Raw genomic sequence first — 21,389 nt, 5'->3', positions numbered from 1 at the left:
GTGTGTGTGTGTGTGTGTGTGCTGGGGTTGAGCTCAGGGCCTTGTGCTCTTGCCTTGGCTTTTTCACTCAAGGCTGGTGCTCTACTCCTTAAGCCACACCTCCATTTCTAGCTTTTTGCTGGTTAATTGGAGTATGAGTTTTGCATCCGGTCGGTCAGTGAGGCTGGGGTGGGCGAGAGCTCAGCCCCCACTGAGGCCATCAGGGTCAAGAAGGCCCTAGATGAGTCCAAGGCAGGGCCACCAGAGGGAGTCAGGCTTGAACATCAGTCTCCACGGCTCTCACCTGGCTGGGGCATCGTCCACTCCTTGCACTCAAACAAGCTGCTAGGTGCGGACAGTTCACCAACGCCGGCCCAGTTGACGGCCCGGGCGCGGAACTCATAGAAGTGGCCTTCATGAAGGTTGCTGATCTGGAGGGGTCAGAGAGACAGACAATGAGGTGAGTTCATACTTGGTGGCTCACGCCTTTCACCCCAGCTACTCAGGAGGCTAAGATATGAGGATTGAGGTTCAAGGTCAGGCTGGGCAGACAAATCCCAAGAGATTCGTATTTCCAATTAACCAACAAAAAGCCAGAAGTTGGAGCTGTGGCTCAAGCAGTAGAGTGCTAGAGCCTTGAGCACCAAAGCTCAGGGATGGCACTCTGAGTTCAAGCCCCAGGACTGGTATTAAAAAAAATAATAATAAAAGAAAGGCATCCAGTGAAGTCCCTGGGGATGGGGAAGGAAGAAGAAGAGATTCCCCACCCCCCAGCCCCAGAAGAAGGGGCCTTAAACAGGGCTGTTCATATGTAGGACCTGAAGGCCTCCCCCAGCCCTGAGACTCCAGCACACTTCTGGCCTCCCCTGGCACAGTGTAACAGAGCCTCACCTTGCAGACCCTGCTTGGGATGGGCTGCTGGCTGACCGGGCACCAGTGCAGCTCCTGAGAGTCATGCTGGTCCAGGAAGTAGCCCAGGATCTTGCCACCTCCACGACGCCTGGGGGGCTTCCACCCAATCACCATTTCATTCCTTCCACAGTGCAGGAGCACAAAGTCCCGGGGAGCAGACGGGGTGGCTGTGGAGGGAAGGCAGTGAGGCAGCCGTGCCTCGAGGTGGCGCCACTGAGCAGCAGGGCTTGAAAGAAGTGACAGCTCCAGCCTCCCCCTTCTGATCCTGATCAAATCAGGATGCTCAGCTTTGCCTCCCACTTAGCCCAGGCTGCCCTTGACCTCATCCGGTGGCCCTGCCTTGGACTCACCTAGGGCCTGCTTGACCCTGATGGCCTCAGTGGGGGCTGAGCTCTCGCCCACCCCAGCCTCACTGACCGTCCGGATGCAAAACTCATACTCCTTCCCTGTGCTCAGCCCAGGAACCGTGAACCTGGGAGAGAGAAGGGCAGCTGTTAGGGACAGCCAAACAGCCAGAGACTTCCTGAACCTTCTTGAACAACCTTGTGGGTGAAGTAGTCACCAGCACAATAGGATCCAACGCTTTGGAGTCAGTTCTTCCTCTAAAACATGCCACTCCTCCCCACCTCCACCCCCACCAGCAGCGAAGCCTCACATGGCATGCTGGGAAGGTCCTGCAGGCTGGAAGGAAGGAAGGAAGGAAGGAAGGAAGGAAGGAAGGCCTGCTCCCACAGAAACCACCCTCAAACTTCACCTAAACGGTGCCGCTCAGAGGTCAAGGCAGCCAACCCCTGACCCAGGACCAAACTGGACATCTTCAGGACTTCGGAAAAGGACATGTGATTGTTGTTATCTGCCCAAATGCAGTCCTTTCAAAGACCCCCAAGAGAATCGTCTTCCAGGGACAGAGATAAGGATGCTCTAGCTTAGAGGAAATTGTCCTCCAACCTTCTGTGTACCGGCCTGCCTGCCTTCCTCCCTTCCTTCTTCTTCTCTCCCTCCCTGTTTTGTCCTTCCTTCCTTCCTTTCTTCCTTCCTTTCTTCCTTTCTTTCTTTCTTTCTTTCTTTCTTTCTTTCTTTCTTTCTTTCTCTCTTTCTCTCTTTCTCTCTTTCCCCTTCCTTTCTCTCTTTCTCTGTACTGTGAGTTACGTCCAGTGTGTGCCAAGTAAGTACTCTACACTTGTGCCACATATCCAGTTCTTTCTGCTGTCCCTGAGCTCTTCAGCTCAAGGCCAGTGCTCTACCACTTGAGTCCCACAGTGCCGCTTCCAGCTTTCTGGTGGTTCATTGGAGATAAGATTCTCACAGACTTTTGTGCTCAGGCTGGCTTTGAACTGTGATCCTCAGAGCTCAGTTTCCTGAGTAGCTAGGATGACAGGCGTGAGCCACTGGCTCTGGGCTTATTCTTCTTTTGTTTCTGGATTAGGTCTCCCTGGCTTCTATCAAAGCTAGCCTGGAGTTGTAATCCTGCCTCAGCCTCTTGAGTAGCTGAGATTACAGGCATGCTTCACCACATCTGGCAACATGGTCCTCACCCTGTCCTTTCTTGGTAAAGATCTCAATTGTAGACAACTCTCTCCCTTTTCTTACCCACGTCTTTCTGTGGCAAGTCTTGCTCTGCCAGGGCTCCCGCCAGTGGGCATTCCCCAGGCTCCCCAGACTACAGTGCCCCTTAGTCTTGGCCAGAGCAGAAACCATCTTGTGCCTCCACTTAGCTCTGGGACTTTGAGCAAGTTACTTGAACTGGCTAAGTGGGTGGGGGGGTTCCTCCTCCTTGGTTTGTCCTAAACTTAGGATTGCAGTGAGTTCGAGGACCTGTGGGTGGCAAGCCTGTGACTCGGTGGGTTTCATAGCACAGTGGCTCCTCCTTTGAGGACAAGGGACATCCTGGTGGGGGTGAGTTGTACTTACTTGGTGTCCTGGATGGGTTTGTTGTTCACCGTGTGCCACTCAGATGAGCCTGCCTTCCGGGAGTAGATGTAGTAACCAAGGAGCTCTGAGCCCCCGTCTACAGACTCCCAGGCCAGACACACAGATGTCTGTGTGTCCCGGAAAGCTTGAACTTGAGCTGGAGGACGAAGAGTAGCTAAAAAACACAAACAGATGCGGAGAGAGAGAGGATGCCCTGTTATGGCTTGATGGACTGTGGGTGGGAGAAATTTCAATTTTTTTGTTTCTTTTTTTAGATTAAAGAACTGCAGAAAGCTGTCTTTTTTTTTTTTTTTTGCCAGTCCTGGGCATGAGCTCAGGTCCTGAGCACTGTTCCTGGATTTTCTCAGGGATAGGACTCTACCACTTGAGCCACAGCACCACCTCTGGCTTTTTTTTTTTTTTCTATGTATATGGTACTGAGGAATCAAACCCGGGTCTTTGTGCATGCTAGGCAAGCACTCTACCACTAGGCCAATTTCCCAGCCTGAAAGCTGTCTTATATGGAGAGAACGAGAGAGAGAGAGAGAGAGAGAGAGAGAGAGAGAAGGAGAGAGAGATTATACAGATGAAAGGGCAAGGCTTCTCAGATGTGAAGAGAGGACATTTAGGACAGGAGTCTCCACGTTCTTCTGGGCCCAGGCAAACTCAGAGGCCACAGGGAGGGACGCATGCACTGCCCCTGAGCTAGACATTGCCCTGGCCCAAGACCCACGAACTAAAAAAATGGATTGGATGTCTTGAGCTCAGGCAGGTCCTGTCACCTGTACCGGGTCCTGAGTTTGAGGTGCACAGTGGCAAGTACAGCTGTCTGGTGGAGAGGCTGGAGGAGATCCTGCAGGAAGACCATGGGTCCAGGGGCCTGGCTTCTACTGCAGGGCAAGAGCTTAAGTGGAGCAGACCTGTGGCAAATAGTGGCCCAAAGATTCTGCAATGATGCATCTCATAAGACTTCATTTTTGGGGGGAATATTTGCAAGACAGTGTTAACTTTTACAAAGCACTACTTATGGCCTGTACATACATCTCCAAAGGTGCCTTGATATGTGTGGAGTTAAAAAGCCAGAAACAGGATGCCACGTGTTGACCCTGGCGGGAGGAATCATGGGAGCTGCTCAGCAGCCTTTAGCAACGAAAGTCCTTAGGTACACAAAGCTTCTGGGCTGGACCCAGGCTCTGTTACCTGTGAATTGTTTGTTGATCTGGGGAAAATGTCTGTACATTCCTGAACTCAGTCTCCAGAGAAATGTTACTATTATTGTGTGTGTGTGTGTGTGTGTGTGTGTGTGTGTGTGTGTGTGTGTGTGTGTGTGGTTAAACTAGAGATAAGAGTCTCACAGACTCCTTTCTGGGCTGGCCTGCCTAGGATGGTGACCCTTAAATCTCAGCCTCCTGAGTAGTTAGGATTACAGGCATGAGCCACTGGCATCCAGCTAAGAAATACGATTTCTGATGGCATAAATCTTGCTATTTAGCTTCCTGATTGGTGAAAGGAATCAAGATAAGGCAGAAGACTCGCTGCTTCCCAACAACCCAAAAGGACAACCTGGCCCAGGCTGCTTCCGGCCACCATCCCTGCATCTCCTGGTACCTGGCCTGCCCTTCAGGGAGATGGGTTCGCTGGGCTCCGAGGGCTCACTCATGCCATACTGGTTCATGGCTCGAACTCTGAAGACATACGACTTCCCTTTCTCCAGGTCCAGAAGGGCGAACCGTGGGGACCTCACGGGTGCTTCTGGGCGGATAGCTTCCCAGGTGCCACTACCTATGACCGACTGCAAGAGGAACAGGCTTTGGTTCTCTAGAGTGGGATGGGAGAAACTAAGGAAGTTAGGAAACTGGCTTGGGATCACACAGCAGAATCCAGGATTTGAACTTTCCCAGGATTTGAACATGTGCTGGTCCTGGGGCTTGAACTCAGGACACTGTGCTCTTACTAGGATGGCATTCTACCATTTGAGCCACAGCTCCACATCTGGCTGCTGGGTGGTTAATTGGAGTCTTAGGAGCTTGCCTGCCCGGGCTGGCTTCACAATGTGGTCATCACATCTTAGCCTCCTAACTACTAGGATTATAGGTGTAAGTCACCAGCGCCTGACTTGAGCCATTTTTAACTTGAACCCACACTTTCTTCTACTCTGCCCATGCTTCCCTGCCCTGGAACCCCGACCCAGGGCCCCCAACTCCGTCACTGTCACTCCTTTGAGAACCTCATAGTGCTGGACGCATCCTGTGACCCCAATCAGCCTCCCAACAGGACCCGCTAAGAAGCTGTGAGCCACTGTGTGCCAGCCGCCCTCGCCTGGGCACGGGGTGCCTCGCCACAGTGCAGCCTCTGCACCCCTTCATTCTGTGCATTTTCTAACAAGACTCAGGAACTGCCATCCCATGTGAAAGACTTGGGCCTCGGGGGTGGCTTAGCAGTAGAGCGCCTGGCTCTCAGGTTTGGTCACCATCAAAGGTCATTTTTATCCATCCCTCTACTTCTGCGTGGGGGCCACTGCTCAGGCCCTTCCACGAGTGATCACCTCTTTTCCAGAGCATCCCCCCAGGGGGGGCTTCTCAGCACCCTGCATTTCTCACCCCCTGGGTCCCAGGAGAGTCTGTTTCTCAGGCTCCCTCTGGGGGATCTGGGGGTCCAGTACCTTCTCCAGTGAGTAGGTCAGTGGGGCTTTGCCCCGGGGCCTTGGCTCCTCCCAGCTCAGAACTGCATAGGCTTCTCGGATCTCACTGGCGTGGACATTGGTCGGGGGTGAGGGGATGGTTACAGCATCTGGAACCAGTCACCAGGGCAGAGGTGAGTGGGTGGGTCCTGGGAGACCCCTGATCTTAGCCCTGCATCCATAGAGGAGGAATTGGGAGGGAGGGGGCGGGCAGGGACTTATCCCCAGGTGTGCAGCAAGGCCAGGCAGAGCTAGGACCAGAGCTCTGCTTCTGGTACTTGGCTCAAAGTTTTTTCTGCAGCCTTTTCTATGAACCCCACAGACCCCCAGCACTGGGGGCCTCCCCTCCCCACACTCAGAGCATGGCCTGCTCCTCTGCTCCTCTGCTTCTCTGTCTGTGTCCTCCAGTTCTAGAACTGTCCAGGGGCCGGTGTGGAAGAGTGGTGTTTGTTCGCACATACCTTCAAAGTCATCCATGCTGACTGTGATCTTGCTGCCCAGATCGAAGGAGATTTCTGGGGGAAGGAGGAGGACAGGGGGTTCACTGTCCTGCCCAACCCACCCTGGTCCCACACCCTTGCCGTGTAGCCTTAGGTAAGTGGCTTCTGGCCTAGCTTTTTGGGGAGGACAAAGTGGGGTTGTGCTGCTCTCAAGTCCTGAGAAGGGCTCTTGGGGCAGATGAGGACAGAGAGGAGGAACAATGTCCACATGTGTGATGGAGCTCAAGTCAAGCCAGGTGACCCCTAAAAGTGCTGTGCTATCATTGTCTTCTGTGAGGTCTTAGTGATCTCCTCCATCAGGCCAGAGGTTCCTAGAACAGGATTGTGTCTCCTCCATCAGGCTTTGACTTCCTGGGGGCTGGGTTGTGTTTCCTGTCACCTTAGAGCTGCCAAAGGGTTGGGGAATGTGTTTCACACACACACACACACACACACACACACACACACACACACACACACACACCCTTAGATGGGGGTAGCTATCTGTCTTCTGGGTGAGCCAGTTCTGCGCATGCCTGGACCTCTGCCCTAGCCTATCCCTCCTGGACCTTTGGTCTCACCAGTCCTTCCACGGAGAGCGTCAGGGGCACGCATGACCACCGTTTCTGAGGCCTTGGAGGGGAGGCTGCTGCCGGCCCTGCTCACTGCTCTTACACGGAATCGGTAGCGTTGGCCTTCCACGAGGCCTTGGATGGGGCACCGACAGGTACCCCCCGGGGCTTCATGGCAGGACACCCATTCCTCAGAGTCACCCTGACACCTGTGGGAGACAGGCCCTTGTTTTCAGCCCTGCCCATGCTTTGCGCCTTCCCAGTTTAGGTTCTATAGGGGCCACCACCTGTCCAGGTAATTAACGTCTGCCCAGTAAAGGGCTGCCCTGTGCCACGGAGAAACGTGGCTTACCACCACCCAGTGCCACACGGATCAGAACAGCTGGTGCCACTCATGGAACTTGTGGGGTCCTGGAGCCCCAGGCACAGCGCCCCAGCCCTTTCCCAGTTCTCTCCGAGGGCTCTGACTCACAGCTCGATGGTGTAGCTGGTGATGGGGCTGCCTCGCGTGTCACTGGGTGGGATCCAGGTCAGCAGGAGGCAATCTCTGTTCACCTCCCGGCACTGGACACTGAGAGGGGAGCCAGGGGCTCCCGGTTTCTCAGCTGCAGCATCTGAAACCCAGGCGGGGATAGGAGGATGTTCCTCAGCCTGGGGTTTTGGGGAGACCTGACTCGTACTCCTCAGCTTCCGCCCAGTATTCTCCCCCTCCCAGCCCTCTTGGAGGACGAGGGACTCAACTTGACCTTGAGCACAGGGCCTTGCACCTGCTTCCCAGTATCAAAAGCTTGACAGTCCTAGGGTTTGAACTCAGGGCCGGGGCGCTGTCTCTGAGCTGCTTTTTGTTCAAAGCTAGTATTCTACCATTTGAGCTACTGCACCATGTCCTGCCTTTTCTGTGTCTGTGATACTGAGGAATAGAACTCAGGGCTTCATGCATGCTAGGCAAGCTCTCTACCAGTAAGCCATGCTCCCATCCCTGAGGATTTTTTTTTTATTAATTTAGGTTTCATTTTATACCAAACACCCCAATAATAATCATCTCTTAGCCTCAGAACAACCTCCACTTTATAGATGGGGAAACTGAGTCACAGAGGTTAAGCCATAGGCTCAAAGTCTCCCAGCTTAGTGAAGTCACCAAACTGAGATTAGAACACAGATGAGTTTAAAGGCCAAGAGGCAGAATTCGCCTGATTGTACCAGAGTCCTACAATCCCCACAGGTGGCCTTCCTTCCCCTGTCCTCACCTAGACTGCCTCCTAGGACATGTCCCTTTGAGGGACTTGTCAATAGGGAGTTGTGGGGTTCCTTAGAGAGAGTCTCACTCCACACTCTCATCTTACAGCTAAGGACTGAGATCCTGAGTGTTTGAGGCCCCACAAAACTCCTGCTCCTGGCCTCCTGGCCTCCTGCCCCTCTTACCTCTCACAAACACATAGGTGCTCTGCTCCTGGGGCCCAAAGGGTGTGGCCACTTGCACCATGTAGAACCCCTCATCCTCCTTGTAGGCCCGGGACACCTTCAGGGATGCCTGGCGGTCTGCGTAGAGGATCTGCCGAAGAGCGGAGGACCTCAGCAGCCGGCCTGTGGAGGGAGGGGGTTTAATGTGGGGGATCCTGACCTCATCTGGAGTTCTGGCCCTGGCAAAGAGAGGGCTGCTATGACTGCCACCTGGGGCTCAGCACGGGCCCAAGATCAGGTTGGGACTTCCTGGGCAAAAAAGCTGGAGGAAGGGACAGACCTGGAGAAGGGGAAGGGCCTGAACGAAGGAGAGAGGGTTTCAAAAAGGTGAGGAACTGTGTGTTCATTAAGAACCACCAACGGGGGCCCTGTGGGAGGTCTCCGGGCTCACTGTAGACCCAGGGGTTCCATGAGGAACTTGGGGTTCAGAGGGAGGAAGAGAGAAACTTGGTGAAGGATGTGGGTCATGTTGGGGGTTGGAATCTTGTTGAAAGAGTTGGGGGGTCTCATCCAGGGCTGGCTGAGGGGTCAGCTGAAAGCCTGAGGTGAGGTGACGAGGACTAGACCCTGTCCTCTGCCACCCTAGAGCTGTCCTTTCGCTCTGTCCCACCCGGAGGCTCCTCCTCCTGTCAGCACTTAATTCTGGACGATCTACAGGTCTGGAGAAACATCTCAGGCTGGCCTTGGCAGCTGCTTCTCAGCTCCTGTTGCCTTCCTAGGCTTCTACCCATCCCCAGCAGGTGCAGCTGCCTGCTGCTCAGAGCCTGGGTGTGCCGGGGAGGTGGCATGAGCCGCACTCCTTGTCTTTTGGCTGCAGGCCTGGTCACAGATGGGGCAGGACCAGCCATCCTCTTCCTTGGTGGGGCCACCTCTTCCTGCCTTTTCTGTGTGTCCTGGGCCAGCCTTTTCCTGTGGCATCCCTTGCATCCTTCTGGGCAGCTCTTTATCTTCTCCTGCTTGCTGACTCTGAGAAGCTCCTGCAGTAGCCACAGAGCCTGCTGGGTCAAATGTGCTGTCCTGCCTTCTGCCTGGCTCAGCGTCATTATCACTCACTTCAGAGTAGTGGGAATGTACCTAAACCAGAGTGACCACAGGGGAGGGCAGACCCTTCCCCTGGTGGTGACCACAATTGTGCTGGATGCCATTGACCTCCTCCAGGACAGATTTCAGGTGGGATTCCAGCCTGGCCTGGCCTGGCCCAACTTCCAGTGCCCTGTGGCTGGTGACTCCCAGCCCCCCTTTAGCTAGGCTCCATTGTCTTTCCTGGGGATGGAAGGGGGCTCTGGTCCCTTCCTGGAGGAGTCAAGCTACCAAGTGAGAGGCTTCTGAAGGCCAGGAGCAAGGCCGGCATCCTCACCATCTTGGAGCCACTGGATGCTTGTTTCAGCGTCCAACACGTCCTCAGAGAACAAGCAGGACAGGCAGAAGGGCTCCTTCTCTTGGGCAAAGACAGGCTTCAGCAGAGATGTGAATTCCACCATGGAGCCAAGCATAGATCCTGGGGTGGGGACAGAAATCTGGGGTCTAAGTCTGAGCCCTCCCCTGAGGCCTTCCCATCTTCTAGGGCAGGACTGACAATCCCCAAAGGGGTTTTTGGATGAAGGAACTGTCCAAAGGTCAAGCCCATTGTCCCTTTGGCTTTGTCTTTCTAACCCAGCCTATTCTAATGACACTCAGAGGCTGGGGAAGCTCGGGTGTCAGTCCGCAGGTTAGCAGCTTGTATGTGATGTCCCTAGTGGATAGCATCTCATGGCTCTCTTCTGCAAAGGACTATGGGGAGGCTGGAGCTGCCTGTACAGGATCCCAGTCCCTCTTCTCCCAGGACCCATTCCTCCCCTGTCCACTTACTTTTTTTTTTTTTTGGTCAGTCCTGGGTCTTAGATTCAGGGCCTGAGCACTGTCCTTGGGCTTTCTCAAGCCTAGGGCTCTACCACTTGAGCCGCAGCACCACTTCTGGCTTTTTCTGCATATGTGGTGCTGAAGAATTGAACCCTGGTCTTCTTGCATGGTAGAAAAGCACTCTACCACTAGGCCATGCTCCCGGGCCCCTGCCCACTTACTTTTAAAGATCTCTGAATCAAAGCCGGCATCCTTCCCCAGGTAAGCTGAAAATCCAAAGCAAGGGGAGTTAGTGAAGGCTTAGAGCCAACCCTTGTACTAGATTTGGGGACCTTGCATGTGGATTAAGTTCTGGTCTGTTTGTGGCTCCAGCTATGGCTCTCTCTGTATGTTCAGGTAAAATAGGGGTAGTGGTCCATACCTGAGGGTGATGGGTTATAAATGAATGAACCCCAATGAACAAAGCCCTCACCCAGAGCCTAATAGATAGTAGGCACTCAATAAGTGCTTTTTTCCCCTCCTCAGTCCAACACATCCTATTTTCACAGCCTGGTCAGAGACTCTGGGATTGTTAGGTACGATCAGCTTATGGGTGATGTGGACAAGACCCGTAGGCACAGGTAAGAGCAGCTGGCACACAGAGTGCTTATTTTGTACTGCAGTGCCATAGGTAACCTCTCATATTGATGGGGAAACTGAGGCAGTCACTCAGCTAACCCAGGGAGCCTGAGCCAAGGCTCCCGAGCAAGATCCTAAGGGGCTGGCAGGCAATCCTGGGTAGTATCCCAGGGATACTGGGAGAATCAGCATTAGAACCCAAAGCTCCAACCCTCCCTGTGGTTACATGGAGATGAGGCTGGAGGAGGGGATGGGAGTGGTTGCCTTGGGGGAGGATGGTTGGCTGGTCTGTGGAACACTGGCTGTGATGGTGGGAAGGACAGGGATTGGGAGGGAGGAAAGGAAGAGAGGGAAAGATGGTTGGACTGAGAGAGGTGGGCCCTGGCATCTGACCTGGGGCGTGGCTCTGGAGCAGTGCCCTTGGGCAGCTCAAATTTTGACACCAAGAACCTGGCCAGGCGATGAGGACAGCTGTTCTTAGGAGCTATTTGGGGAACAGAGCATAGTTTAACAAGGGCCATGGGAGGCAGGGAGGGGCTGGACTCCAGATAGGACAGAGACAGGGTGGGAGGGGCCTCTGACTCCCAGGAGCACTTGAGGAAAGGGTAAATTTTTGTGCCCTGTCCTAGTCATGGCCATGGGTGTGGGGAGTTATCTTCTCCAAGGGCCTGTTACCAAGCTTGGCCTTTATCTCATTTAATTAGCACCTGAGGGGTATAGCAAGCTCGCCACCTATACAGGTGAGGAGCCCACAGCTCAGAATGGTGGATGGCCTGCGCAGGCTCATACAGCCAGTTGGAGCAGAGCCAGGATGGGCACACAGGTCTAGCTGATGGCTGCGTCTCTGCCTGCTGTTGGCTGTGATTTCAGATGCCCACAGGGAAACGTCTAGAAGTACCATTCACACCAGAAGGCCAGAGGGCAGTGGAGGAGCCAGTGAGCTGGGAACACACCTTCATCCCTTCTGCAGGGCTGGCAGGGCCAGGCTGATCTCTCAGAGGCCCTCGGCTGGGATGGTGTGTTCATGGAGACTGCCCCCAAGGTCTCCTTGGACATCTGTCTAACTTGTGGTCTACGTGGATGGAGGTGTCCATGGGAGGGTGGTGAGAGGGACTGAATCACTCGGAGGAAAGTTTCCTCTTTCACCCCAGTTCTCCAGTCCTGTGCGCACGACCCAAGCCTGCCATGCCACTGCAGACAGAGCGCTGTTCAAACCCAGCTCAGGATGGAGTGACAGCAATTGCTCAGGGAAGCCCTGACCTCCTCTCTCCCTCTTTGTGTTTATCTCTGGGTCGTGGTTCCTGCCTCTCTATGCTGGCTCTGCTGCCTGTGATAGTCTGAGGGAGGAGACTCTCACTTGCTCCAAATTCTTCTAGAGAAGCAAGAGTCTCTATGGCTAACCTGATCTCCTATGTCAAGGACCTCTGAGCTGGGTCCTTCCTTGACTCTGAGCATAGTCTTATGTCCTCACCTGCTTGGCATAGGTTTTCCGTGGCCTGATCTGACCTGCTGGGTGTGGGTACACTTACTGCGGACCAGGACTTTGGCGAAGGAGGAGGCCTGGCCGTAGGCATTCTTCACCTTCACCGTGTAAGTGGCCGAGTCTTCCACGGAGCATCTGAAAAGGACAGAGGGACTGTCTTCCCAAGGTGCTGGGCGGTGTGGGAAACCCGGGTGTGTATGGGGATGGCTGGATAGAAAGGAAGCTTCCTGATACAAGGAGTAGAGCCTGGGTGCTAGCCCTAAAAAGCCTTGTGTCTTTAGAGAACCATGCTTCGATGCCCTGGGGTGGGGGGAGATACAGGATATCACAGCAGCCCAAACCAGCTTGGGAAGAGGTAGGGAGGAGAAATACCTTGAGAATATCATTGCCACACTGCATTGTTATTATGGATGCTAGATGAAGCAACGCACCCAGAGTCACCCAGCAACTAGAACTCAATCCAGCCTCAAGGTGACAAGCCCTCTCCTCTCTTCTTGACATCCGGTGTCAGAATCCATCCATTCTGTTCCTCCTCCTCTTTTTCTCGGACTTGTCAGGGTTTACTGCTAGTCTGTGCCAGAACTAAGCCTCATGCTCAGGTCTCACCACCCTGACCACCCTGTTATGTGCCTAGCAGAGGGTCTGGTCAGCTCCCTCCCAGGCCATCTGACCGAGCTGCCCCTGTTACCTCTTTGTATGAGACTTGTGTGCTAGGGTGTTTTCCACCTGAGGCTGGAATTGTAGAGAAAAATCCAGACACAGCATTGGCCAAGCCCAAGCTCCACTCCACACTAGCTGTGCAAGACCCAGCCACTTCTCTTAACATTTGATTAATCCAACAGTGGTGGTGACGCTAGGATTCTAACTCAAGGTCCTGTACACAGGAGGCAGGAGCTCTGCCACTGAGCTACAGCCTAGTCCCACACCTGTTCCTAACCTAGGGCATCCATTCAGCACCACATCCATCCCTTCCTCTATTCTCACCCCCATGGAGACCACAGGGTCTGTGTGTGAGGCCCTGGCTTCTTTCTGGCTGTCAAGCACCTGGCATGGCTCTGGGGAGGAACAAGGGAAAGGGTTGTGCTGTACTTCCTCTGTAGCTCCCCACAGTCTCCTCTTCCTTCCAAATCCTAATCAAGACTTACCATCTTGCTGGAAGTTTGGCCTAGTGGTAGAGTGCTTGCCTAGCTGGCACAAAGACCTGGGTTTGATTCCTCAGTACCACATACACAGAAAAAGCTGGAAGTGGTGCTGTAGCTTAAGCCTCAAGAAAGCCCAAGGATAATGCTCAGGCCGTGAGTTCAAGCCTCAGGACTGGCACACACACACACGCACACACACACACACACACACACACACGACTCACCCTCCTAAGGTGTGCAGGTACACACGTGTACTCATGGTGTGATTATGTGTGTGGCTCTTCTCTTTCCCAGCATGCCTTGCACAGTGCTTCATCCCTCCTACTAGTCTGAGTTCTGATTTCTAATCATGTATTTCAAGGCAGTGTGTGTGTGTGTGTGTGAAACACCAATTCCTGAGTCCCACTCACACACACTTAAGGGAACAGCTTAGAGGAACGGTGGAAGGATTCTGGGTCCTGCTCTGACCTGGGGGTGCTGGTTTGGGGGTTATGGTTCCCAGCCTCACCTCCTAATCTCCAGGGTCAGCAGTCCATAGTTGTTGATAATCCGGAACTTTCCAGTGGGGAAGAGACGAGGGTCGATCCTCACATCATCCTTGTACCTGTGGAGACACAGGGCTGTGGCAGGGAGCGGATGAGCAGGAACAGGTGTAGAGTCTCAGGCCTGGGCTCCGGCCTCGGCTTACCTCTCCCTTCCCTAGGCTTGAGCACACTAAGCATTGTCCACAGCAAGCAGGCTGCTATGCTGACTCCATTTACATGATACCCCTGTCCAGAGGTGGCTGGGACCCACCCTGCATCTCGGGATTACTGAATGGAACCTCAGAAGGTCACTTTGTGAATGCCTTGTGCCCAGTGCTTCTGATGGAGACGGGAGTGCAGGGTGTGCCTTTCATTGCCAGTAGAGGGTGCTCCAGTCCCAGGGTGCTTCCATCCTTGGATCTGGCTCCTCCAGGCCTTGTTTGTCTCCATGGTTGCCAAACAGGGCCACACCCACACAGCCCTTAGGCTGGGCATTCTTTGGAAAGGGGCCCCTCTGAATTGCTTGTTGTGGGGAGGGCAGTGCCCAAACAGGCATCCTAGCTCTCCAGCTTGCCCAGGTCTGAGGAGAGGCAAGGATAGGTATCTTACTTCACAATGGTCAGGAACATTCCAGACACCCATAGTTTTACCTTCCTTCCAAGATGCAGCAGCAGGACCCAGCCTGTGTCTCCTCCTAAGCCTCTAGCCGCATCCTGCCCTGTCTCTAGTCCTTACCTCCTGTCTGTGGTCAGCCTATATATGGACTGGAAAGGCCTGAGTGCATCCCAGAACAGAAGACACCTGGGGTGGTTTGGAAGGGATAGAATCCAGCCCGAACAGTCCCATAAAATTCATGGGAGGGAGATGTTAAGATTATTTATCTAAACTTACCTCCCGCCCCTTAGCACAGATTTTTGATGTTTGAGTCTTTATTTTTGTGCCAGTCCTAGGGCATTCTTTCCCTCAAGGCTAGAGCTCTACCACTTAAGCCATAGCTTCACTTTTGGGTTTTTGGTAGTTTATTGGAGAGTCTTAGGGAGTTTCCTGCCAAGCTGGCTTTGAACCACGATCCTCAGATCTCAGTTTCCTGACTAGCTAGGATTATAAGGGTGAGCCACCAGTGCCTGGTAGATGAATTCTAATACAGGTCCGTTAGATTTGTGGACACTTATATGGCTACATAGTTACCCTACCTTAGTGTGTGGCCTGTGGCTGGCCAGAGCCACAGGGATCACCCTGGGAATGCCCTGGTAACTGACCCTGGGCGAGGCAGGGATGCTGCTGCCCCCTCTCCTCCAGCTGGGCCCCAACTCTGAGCATCCCTCCATGGCCCTCTCCAGTCCCCAGTGATCCAGCTGAGCACCTCCCGTTTGCCTGGCTGCAGTGGGTCTGTGGCAGAGAGGACTGTATCCAGAGAGTGCTCAATAGTTGCTTCATGAGCAGACCTAGCTCGGGAAGCTGGGAACGTCCTCTGGACCCAGCACTTCCTCTCTATCTGGCCCTGCAGCAGGTAATGGTAGGTAGCAGGGTACTGCCTCATCGCCGGGGTCAGAGGAGCCTGGCCTTGGCTTCCTCCTGCCTCAGGAATGCTTGGCTCCACTGATGTGACCTCCTTGGCAGGGGTGAAAACCAGTGCCCTTCCCAGGAGATTTCCATGGATTAAGACGTAGGTGTTTGCGCCAGGGCTGGCTGGGCTCGGCCTCAGGGTGGGACAGCTGAGCCTCTGACCCCCACTTAGGCCAGGCTCATGTTGGATGCTGCCCTCCTGTTGGGCCACTTACATGTAAGGACTGCCTTGGTCCCCACGGAAACATGGTGCCAGGCACACTTCCGTGAACAAACACCAGCCCCAGTTACTTTCTGCTCTTGGGGCCAGTGAAGAGTTTGGGCTTGGCAGTGGGAGCCTGGAGTTTAAATCCTGGCTCCCATGGGCCAGGGTGACCTTAGACAAATCATACAACCTCCCTGGGCCTCAGCACTCTCATCTGTGCAATGGGGCCAAGAGACCCCCTTTCCTAAGTGGCTAAGAGGGCTCGTAAGGGGGAAGCGACCCAAGTCCAAGAGGCTGCTTTTCTCTCCGTGTTATCACATGTGCACTGGTTTTCTCATTCCTGATAAGACTGTGAATGGGCGGTTCACCAGCAAGATCTGACTCCTGTGATGCTTCTTCTAAGAAGCCTCCCTGGATCTTCTACTTCCTCCCCTATACCTCCTCTCTGATCTTAAAACACATAACTGAAAGCAGCTGAGACCCTGTCTGCTTTATTCCCATATCTCTAGCTAGGGGTCTTCGGTGGTCATACCCCAGGAGAGTCCCACTTGCTTGCTTGCCCTCCTTCCACCCTTCCACCCTCCCTTCTTCACCATATTCCCCCTCCCCCTCTTTTTCTTCCTTTCTTGTTATTTGAGACACAGCTCTATTCTATAGCCCAGGCTAGCCTTAACATTTAGATTCTCCTGTCCTAGCCTCTTGGGTTCTGGGACACAGGCATGTACCTCTATACCTGGTTCTGGTTCTTTCAAGTTCTGGGAGCCTGTCCTTTTTTTTTTTTTGTGGGCTTGAACTTGGCCTGGGCTTTGTCCCTGAGTTCTTCAGCTCAAGGCCGTTACAGGAGTGAGCCACCGCTTGGTGAAGTTGAATCTTCACACAGGCAATCTGAATAGAAGCTTTTGGAACAGGAAACTGAGGCAGGATCAGAAAGTTTAGACTCATTCCTCTGACCATGGGTTGAGTTAGTGGAAAGCAAGCTAGACTTGAGACACAGGCTCCTGCTATAGTTCTAGCCCCTTCTCTCAGTGGGGCTCCATTCTCCCACTTCCTCTCCCACCCCCTTTCCCCTGTCCTGCCTCTGGCAGGGAGGTCCAGCTCATGGCTGCTGCTTCTTGTGCCAGGTGCATGGTGATTTTACAAGGGCTGGCTCTCCTGTGGCTCTGTCTTCCAGCCCCAGGCTGGCGGGCAGGTGGCTAAGAATAACCCAGGGCCTGAGGCTCCCCAGCAGCTGTTGCTCTATTGGGGGGTGGGCACAGTTTAGGGTCCGTGGGCCTGTGGTTTTGCTTGGCTGTAAGGAGCTCAGAGGTGGCACACTAGAGGCTGGGACCCTGCCTCCCACTGAGGGTCTTACCACGTGGCCTGTAGTGGCGGAGAGCCCTGCACAGTGCAGGTCAGCAGGACTGTGGTGTGTTCCCAGACGGCATGTGAACGCAGCGGGATCCAGAACCAGGGGCCACGGCCAGAACACAGCTCGATCAGCTCCTTGGCCTCCCGAACCTTCTCCTGTGTCTGGAGGCAGGAACGGCTTATGAGCCAGGACTACCTCTGCCCACCTTGGCTCCAACACCAAGACTCTGCAGTCAGACTCTTGTAGGCCTGGACCCACTGGCTGAGAGGCAGTGTGGTCAAGCGGGCAGGGCATGGGCTCTGGGACCAGAGGCCTAGCTCAGCTACTTACTAGCCAGCTGTGGGACCAGAGGAGGGCCTCAGTTTTCTTACCTGGAAAATGGGGTTGATGATCATGTTTGCTTCAACCCCATCAGGTTGTGGTGGGAATTACTGATCAGTACTGAGAAATATGGGAAGTGAGACTGGGGCTGGGGGTTGGGGAGGCATGGTGTCAGATCTTCAATCGTCAACAGGACTATTGTGGCTATTCTGAGTGACAGAGGGGAAGCTGCAGCTCAGGAACCTTGAGACACTTGGCCCAGGTCACACAGCTAGAAGGGGTAAGATGCGGGGATTCATATGCAGTGTCCAGGTCCTTTCCTGGATGGCCCTGGAGGCTCCTGGCTGCTCTCACCCGCGTCCGCAGTGCCTTCCAGTCCCGGCTCTGGCGCAGCAGCCGCTGGGTGCGCAGGCAGTTAACCTCTGTCCTCTCCAGGTCGTTGCCAAAACCTATCCGCTTCTGTCCACGTTCCTCTAACTCCACGGCTTCGTGCCTCAGCTGGGCTTGCCTGCCATCACAGAGGCCACGAGGACTCCTATATGGTCTGGGGTGGCCTGGCCACTTCTGTTCCTATGTCCAGCAGTGCATTAGGCTTTTTTTTTTTTTTGCAAGATCTGAGTCTTGAACTCATGGCCTAAGCAGTGTCCCTTAGCTTTAGTCTGTACAAGATTGGCAGTCTACTACTTGAGCCACAGCTCCATTGAAGGCTTTTTGTTGGTTTATTAAAGATAGGAGTCTCACATGCTTTCCTGCTTTGGGCTGTCTTTGACATGATCCTGCCATCTCAGGCTCCTACGTAGCTAGGATTAGAGGTGTGACCTGGTGTCTAGCACCTTCTGAGGACTGGTTTTGTGTTCAGACACTGGAAAGGATCTGCCAGCAGTGGAGTCTAGCTTATGCTTGACCATTGGGAGAATTTGCAAGGCAAATTACCAAGGGTAAGCCAGCCATTGGGGGCCTTCTTTGCTTATTATAAAAAGGATCAGGTTCTGGGCACTAGTGGCTCACTAGCTACTAACGAGGGAGGCTGAGATCTGAGGACTGCTGTTTGAAGCCAACCTGGGCAGGAAAGTCCATGAGATTCTTATCTCCAATTAACCACCAAACAACTGTAACATTAAGGCTCAAAGTGATAGAGTGCAAGCCTTGAGCTGAAGTGCTCAGGGAAGTGCCCAGGCTCTGAGTTCAAGCCCTACTGCAAACAACTACAATCACAGCAAAAAAGTGGTCAGGCAGGGAACTGAGGCTTGGTGATCACATGAGGACAGACTTGTCACAGGACCCTGACTCAGAGCCCCCGGCCCAGGGTCCTCCCTATATCCATCTGCTGTCTCTCCAGAGCCCAAGAAGCCCTATCCTAAACAGACTCAGAGTCTGTTTCTGGCTCCTTATCTCTTCTCCAGCCCCTCCTGCACAGGTGATGGGGTTGGCCCCTTGGGGAGCCTCCCCCCCCCAGAGGACAGGGGTGTACCTATGTGAGGAGACGGTTCTGGGCTTAAACTCCTACCTGGCCCCTCTCTTTCCATGTGTAACTTCCAGCAAGTTCTCTAAGCTCCAGTGAGGGCCCAGGTGTGAGGCAGGGCACGGGCAGGAGGGACCCTCCTCCAGGACAGCCCAGGTGACTTACCAGGACCTCTCAGAGGAGGCTGTGAGGGCCAGGGCTGCAGCCAGGGCGTAGTCGGCGGCGCTGAACTTATGTTCCTCCTCACTGCTCGAGAGAAGCGGTCGTCATGGCTGGCAGTGGGGGCCTGGCTGAGACTCTAGGGCTGTGCTGCTAGTCAGGAGCCCAGCCGGCAGGACCGAGCCTCCTTTCTCATATTGAGGCCTCCAGGGAGCAAACCCTCCCCCTGAGGCTGGGGTCTTAGAGAATGGGGTGATGCCTCCCCCCTCCCCGTCAGCGGGGTCTCTAGGGGCTGCGCTGGGCCCACCCATGGGACATTGGCTAGGTAGGGCGTCCTCTGTGCTCCCACCTGCTTCGGAAGGTCCTCCTCTGCACGGAGGAGCCCATGTGCAGGCTCTGCTGCCGCTCCTCCTTCCGCTCCTCCTCCTGCCGGTGTTCCAGCCTGTGGACCTGCATGGTTTGGGGTACCTGGGATTCCCCAGCATTTCCAGGGCCGTGGGGCAGAGTCATGGCTACGAGAGAACAACCAGGGCTCATATTCATCCTGTGAGTGTCCTTCCCACACCGTCTTCTTGCCACCCCATCTCTGCGAGCGTTTTGAGGTATGTGTGTGTATGTGTGTGTGTGGGTTCTCTCTACAGAGCACCTAGGGAAACTGAGGCTGGAGAGGACGAAGACCTGTCTACTCTGAGCCTGGCTTCTCCATCCCCCTCCCTAGTGTCCCCAATCTGAGCAAGTCCTCTCCCCTCTCCCATGCAGGCCAGCCCAGGCAAGAAAGTCCATGGGACTCTTTTTTTTTTTTTTTTTGCCAGTCCTGGGCTTGAACTCAGGGCCTGAGCACTGTCCTTGGGCTTTCTCAAGGCTAGAGCTCTACCACTAGAGCCACAACACCACTTCTGGCTTTTTTCTGTGTATGTGGTGCTGAGGAATCAAACCCAGGTCTTCGTGCATGCATGCAAGCACGCTACCACTAGGCCAAACTCCCAGCCCTGGGACTCTTATCTCCAATTAACCACTGAAAAGCTGGAAGTGGAACTGTAGCTCAAAGCGATAGAACTCTAGCTTTGAGCAACAAAGCTCAGGGAGAACACCTAAGCCCCGAGTTCAGTCCCAAGATCTGTACCAAACCCTTCCACCCCACAAAAAACCCCACAAAACCCCTCACCATCCCCTTACTGAGTTATTCCAGTGCTTTGACTGTGCTGTGTGATTGCTTCCTCCTCCTCCATAGGCAGTGCTAGGGGTGGAACGCAGGGCTGTGCATGCCGGATAGGATCTCTACTGACTGAGCCATGCTCTCAGCCAGTTATTTATTTATATGCCAGTACTGGCCTTGAACTTAGGGCTGGAGGACCTTGCTTCTTTTTTCCCCCATCAAGGCTGGCGTTCTACTACTTAAGCTATACCTTCACTTCCTTTACTTTGTCTCTGAGAAGCTGAGATTACAGATTCAGGCCACTGTGACTGGCCACAAGGTTGTAAGGCAATGAAAAGTGACAATCCCGAGTGCTGACTCAGTGCCATGTACATGTGTGGTCCCCATTCTTACATTCACTTAAGCAATGGACACATCCCCACGGCTCTGAGAAGGAAGCGGGGAGGGGATGGCTGGTTCAAGTCACTGGCTGTACCTGGCTCCCAGCTCTGCTGACCTCCAGGTGTCCCCCAGCTGGGGACGCAGTGGGCCACACGGCCTATCTTTAATGGAGAGCACAATTCACTCCTTTATGTTCCTAAATCTCAGGTCTGGGCCCCATGTGATGCCCAGAAATCTTGGACCAAATTGACTCAGAACCTGGGCCTGAGTGAACCACAGGATGGAGAGGCTAGTGGAGGGGTGGCCCCCGGCTTGCTGCTGTGTGTGGGGTTTGCACTCAGACTTTTCCAAGACCGGGATTCAGTGCCACTGCTGGGTTTGGGGGTGCACTTTCTGCCAACAAAGCTGTAGGATACTTGGTGGGCTCCCCGAGATAGTTTTCATACCACTTCTAGTGGGGGATTCTGGATGAGAGGCTTCCTGCCTCAGAGGGCGCCTGGGCTGTCAGGGAGGAGAGGAGAAGAGATGCTGCTTCTGCCTCTCCAGAGGTGGCACTGTATGTGTGTACATGTGAGTGTGTGTGTGTGTGTGTATGTGTAAGTGTGCATGTAAATACATATGCCAATACATGTATATGCGTGCACATGTACACACACATAGGGGTGCACATGCACAAGTATGTACATGTATGTACACATGTGTTGTGTGTATGCACACATAGGTACACATGTCACTGTGTGCATATGTGTACACATGCATGCACGTTTGCATGAACACCTTCAAATGAAACATGTATGTGTGTGCATGCATATGTGTTTGTATGCGAGTACACATGCACTGGACATGTGTATATATACACAAGTGTGTGCACATGTGTGTATGCATGTACACATGTGGAGATCATCTGAATGCAGCACCTGGGGCCTTCTCTCTAAGCCCATGGCAGCGCAGGGAGCCCTCTGGGCCCTGGAAGGGTTGTTATAGGGTTTCAGGGCTCAGCTTGCTAGAGGCCAAGCTACTGGTCATTCACTCCTTCCAGGCCCTGAAAGTTGGGTCCCTTTGGGCGTCCATTCAGGACAACAGGAAGGACAGTGGGTTACCACAGAGTAGCAGGGCCCAAGGGTTGCCCCCAACATTCCATGGGTTTCCACTGACTTTCAGTGCAACTGTCAGACATCCCTACAGTTTTCG

At 53.9% G+C, this 21,389-nt stretch overlaps 1 protein-coding gene across 1 annotated transcript in view; it reads right to left on the bottom strand.

Moving 5' to 3' along the window:
- Positions 1-19,171, bottom strand: part of Myom3 (myomesin 3) — a 37,073-nt gene extending 17,902 nt beyond the window's left edge. Inside the window, exons 1-18 of the mRNA XM_090333865.1 lie at positions 19,011-19,171; positions 18,668-18,748; positions 17,395-17,548; positions 16,723-16,880; positions 13,585-13,680; positions 11,981-12,069; positions 10,055-10,099; positions 9,352-9,492; positions 7,956-8,117; positions 7,006-7,147; positions 6,543-6,742; positions 5,944-5,997; positions 5,465-5,592; positions 4,411-4,594; positions 2,803-2,977; positions 1,242-1,363; positions 871-1,058; positions 284-410 (exon numbers count right to left, since the gene is read on the bottom strand). Of these exons, the coding sequence (XP_090189991.1) occupies positions 284-410; positions 871-1,058; positions 1,242-1,363; positions 2,803-2,977; positions 4,411-4,594; positions 5,465-5,592; positions 5,944-5,997; positions 6,543-6,742; positions 7,006-7,147; positions 7,956-8,117; positions 9,352-9,492; positions 10,055-10,099; positions 11,981-12,069; positions 13,585-13,680; positions 16,723-16,880; positions 17,395-17,548; positions 18,668-18,748; positions 19,011-19,171 (2,407 nt within the window). The remainder of the gene's footprint in view (positions 1-283; positions 411-870; positions 1,059-1,241; positions 1,364-2,802; positions 2,978-4,410; positions 4,595-5,464; positions 5,593-5,943; positions 5,998-6,542; positions 6,743-7,005; positions 7,148-7,955; positions 8,118-9,351; positions 9,493-10,054; positions 10,100-11,980; positions 12,070-13,584; positions 13,681-16,722; positions 16,881-17,394; positions 17,549-18,667; positions 18,749-19,010) is intronic.
- Between the last annotated feature and the right edge of the window lie 2,218 nt (positions 19,172-21,389).

Source organism: Megascapheus bottae, chromosome 6 (genome assembly GCF_031878675.1).
Source record: "Megascapheus bottae isolate mThoBot1 chromosome 6, mThoBot2.hap1, whole genome shotgun sequence".
Taxonomy (NCBI): domain Eukaryota; kingdom Metazoa; phylum Chordata; class Mammalia; order Rodentia; family Geomyidae; genus Megascapheus; species Megascapheus bottae.
Note: the sequence above shows the minus strand (reverse complement) of the source record. Positions and strands in the feature narration are given on the sequence as shown.